This window comes from Otolemur garnettii, unplaced genomic scaffold (genome assembly GCF_000181295.1).
Source record: "Otolemur garnettii isolate 467f Iridium unplaced genomic scaffold, OtoGar3 scaffold00014, whole genome shotgun sequence".
Lineage (NCBI taxonomy): Eukaryota > Metazoa > Chordata > Mammalia > Primates > Galagidae > Otolemur > Otolemur garnettii.
The window spans coordinates 12,683,214-12,686,273 of NW_003852409.1; the positions used below are offsets into that span (position 1 = coordinate 12,683,214).

General features: G+C 45.0%; 1 protein-coding gene across 1 annotated transcript in view; it reads right to left on the reverse strand.

Moving 5' to 3' along the window:
• The window catches only part of CTNNAL1 (catenin alpha like 1), a 70,373-nt gene that overhangs the window by 51,465 nt on the left and 15,848 nt on the right, over positions 1–3,060 (reverse strand). Inside the window, exon 2 of the mRNA XM_023510507.1 lies at positions 2,514–2,703. Coding sequence (XP_023366275.1) covers positions 2,514–2,703 — 190 coding nt within the window. The remainder of the gene's footprint in view (positions 1–2,513; positions 2,704–3,060) is intronic.

Here is a 3,060-nt window from a genome sequence, read left to right on the forward strand (position 1 = left end):
AGCAACCTCCAACTCCTGGACTCAAGCGAGTCTCTTGCCTCAGCCTCCCAAGTAGCTGGGACTACAGGCGTCCGCCACAACACCCAGCTATTTTTTGGTTGAAGCCATCATTGTTGTCTGGCTGGCCTAGGCTGGATTCAAACCTGCCAGCTCAGATGTATGTGGCTGGCGCCTTAGCCGCTTGAGCCATAGGCACTGAGCCATTCTCACTAGTTTTACTGTAAAAGCTTCCCTATTGATCTCTGTGCCTCTTGTCTCAACCATCTCTCAACCTGCCCTCATTCATACATTTCCTCCATACTATCAAAAAAAGGTCTAACACAAAACAGTATGTCTTTTATCTGGCTCTAAATTCTTCAATGACTCCCTATTACCTATAAATTAATATCAGAAGCCATTCACATAACACACCGGACTGTGTATGATCTTGGTAGCCCCTCCATATTACTGGGCATTATCACAATCACCCTCCTGGTTACTCTCCAAAAACAGCTGCTCCTTCCTCAGGGCTGCCCACCTCAGTACATGGTACCATTTACCCAGCTGTTCAGACCCAAAACCCTGGAGTTACTCATGACTCTTCTTTCTGTCACAACCCACACTCAAACCATGAGCAAATCATATCAGCTCCAGCTTGACAACACAGCCAAATGCAACCAGCTTTCAACACCTCAAAAACCATCACCTAGTGAAAGTCACCATCATGTCACCGGCCCACTGCAGTAGCCTCCTAATTAGTTTTTCTGGTTCTACCATCACACTCCCTAAAATCTAATCTTTACATAGGAGCCACCAGTTATCCCTTTAAAATAAAATGAGAGCACATCACTGCCTGACACAAAACCTCCCTCTAGCCAACCCCATTACATTTAAAACATAGTCCAAAGTTCCTGTCACTGCCTGAAAGGTCACACCTATTCTTGCTCTTCTCCTTGCCAGGAATGCCCTCCCTTGAGGGTTCACACAGCCTAGGCCCTCATTGCATTACAGTCTCTGATCCTGTTCCCTCTCTAGAAGCTCTTCCTAGTCCTCTATCCCAGTAGTTCTCAACTGGGGGCATGTGACCCCATAAGGGACATTCAACAATGCCTGCGGATATTTCTAGTTGTCACATGGGGGAAGAGGGTTCTCTACTGGCATCTAGCAGGCAGAAGAGAGGGATGCTGATAAACACTCTACAAAGCGGCTCGGCGCCTGTGGCTCAAGCGGCTAAGGCGCCAGCCACATACACCTAAGGTGGCGGGTTCAAATCCCCAGCCCAGGCCCGCCAAACAACAATGATGGCTGCAACCAAAAAATGGCCAGCTCTGTGGCGGGCACCTGTAGTCCCAGCTACTTGGGAGGCTGAGGCAGGAGACTCGCTTGAGCCCAGGAGTTGGAGGTTGCTGTGAGCTGTGAACCCACAGCACTCTACAGGGGGACAGCTTGAGGCTCTGTCTAAAAAAAAAAAAAAACACTCTACAAAGCACAGGACAGCTCCCCACAGCCAAGAATTAACCAGCCCAAGATGTCAATGGTGCATCTAAAACAGTACTTCCAGTGGCCTCCTAACTCTCACCCTGCTTTATTTTTTATTTCATGATCACTATCACCACCTGACATTACGTATTTATTCATTTGTTCATGGTCTCTCTCTCTCACTGGAGGGCAAGCTCCCTGAGGGCAGACTTCTCACCTATTTATCCATGGATATGTCCCTGCAGCCTAGAAGAATGCCTGGCCTATTGTAAGTACTCGGTAACTATTTATTAAGAGAATAAATGGATAAATGATACTTCAAATTGAACTTGAACTGATACTATAAGCTGAACTATTTGTAGTTCTCAAAACACACCAGGTTCTCAAAGGCTTCTGTGTCACCAGGTATAGAGAGCTGTCAAACATCATGCAGTCTGGGCTTGGGGCCCATAACTCAGCGAGTAGGGTACCAGCCACATACACGGAGGCTGGCAGGTTTGAGCCCGGCCCGGCCTGCTAAACAACAATGACAATCGCAACACAAAATAGCCGGGCATTGTGGCGGGCACCTGTAGTCCCAGCTACTTAGAAGGCTGAGGCAAGAGAATCGCTTAAGCCCAAGAGTTTGCGGTTGCTATGAGCTGTGATGCCACAGCACTCTACCAAGGGCAACATAGTGAGACTTTGTCTGAAAAAAAAAAAAAAATCATGAAGGCTGAAGTTACTGCGCTTTGTTTACTGTGGAGAACTGCTGCATACTAATGTTGATTTATACTTGCTACTTGGTGGACACTAAGCTGATAGGCTCCTGGAGAGCAGAGTCCACACATCACACTTCTCTGTATATCTCACATTTCATTGGCTGATGGTGAGAATGGCAGGTCGCTACTCTCACCAGTTTGTCTTCCATGAAACCAGCCTCTAGTACCAAAATGTTGGGGACCACTGCTTAATATAGAACTATACATCTTTGTTCAAAATAAGACAGTAATCTGTCATCATCTCCAAAGCAATAAAACTGGTACGAACAGCCTTCAGAATCAAAATCCACATACCTGCTTGTTTGGCTTCAATACAGGCAATATTTATTTCTTCTTTCAAATCCCAGTTTTCGTTGGCTATGGCTTCCCCTACTTTAACAAATCTTCCAACTGCCAAGTTGACAGCTTGCCCTACACGCTGAATTGCTTGCAGAGTCTTGTCAGACTTTTTGGTATTATCTTTATGATTAATAAGTGTGGTGATCTAAAAATAAAAACAAAAAAAACAATTTGCTTACATTTTACTTCAATACCTTTTTATTTCTTTTCTTTTTTTTAATACCTTTTTATTTCAAGCTATAACACAAAGACCAAGAAAATTAAGCCCAGCACACTGGACTAGCCCAATAGACTAAATCAATAGTTCCAGATAATTCAATATGTTAATAACCAGCAAAATATCCTGCACCATTCCTCAGGACAATGTTCCCATTAATTACAACTCCAAGGTCACCTGAGGGCAGTTATCTGGGGCATATACAGCTCCAGAGGCCCTCCAGATCTTTCAATAAATCTTAAAAACGAAAAGTGGCTCGGCGCCTGTAGCTCAACCAGCTAAGGC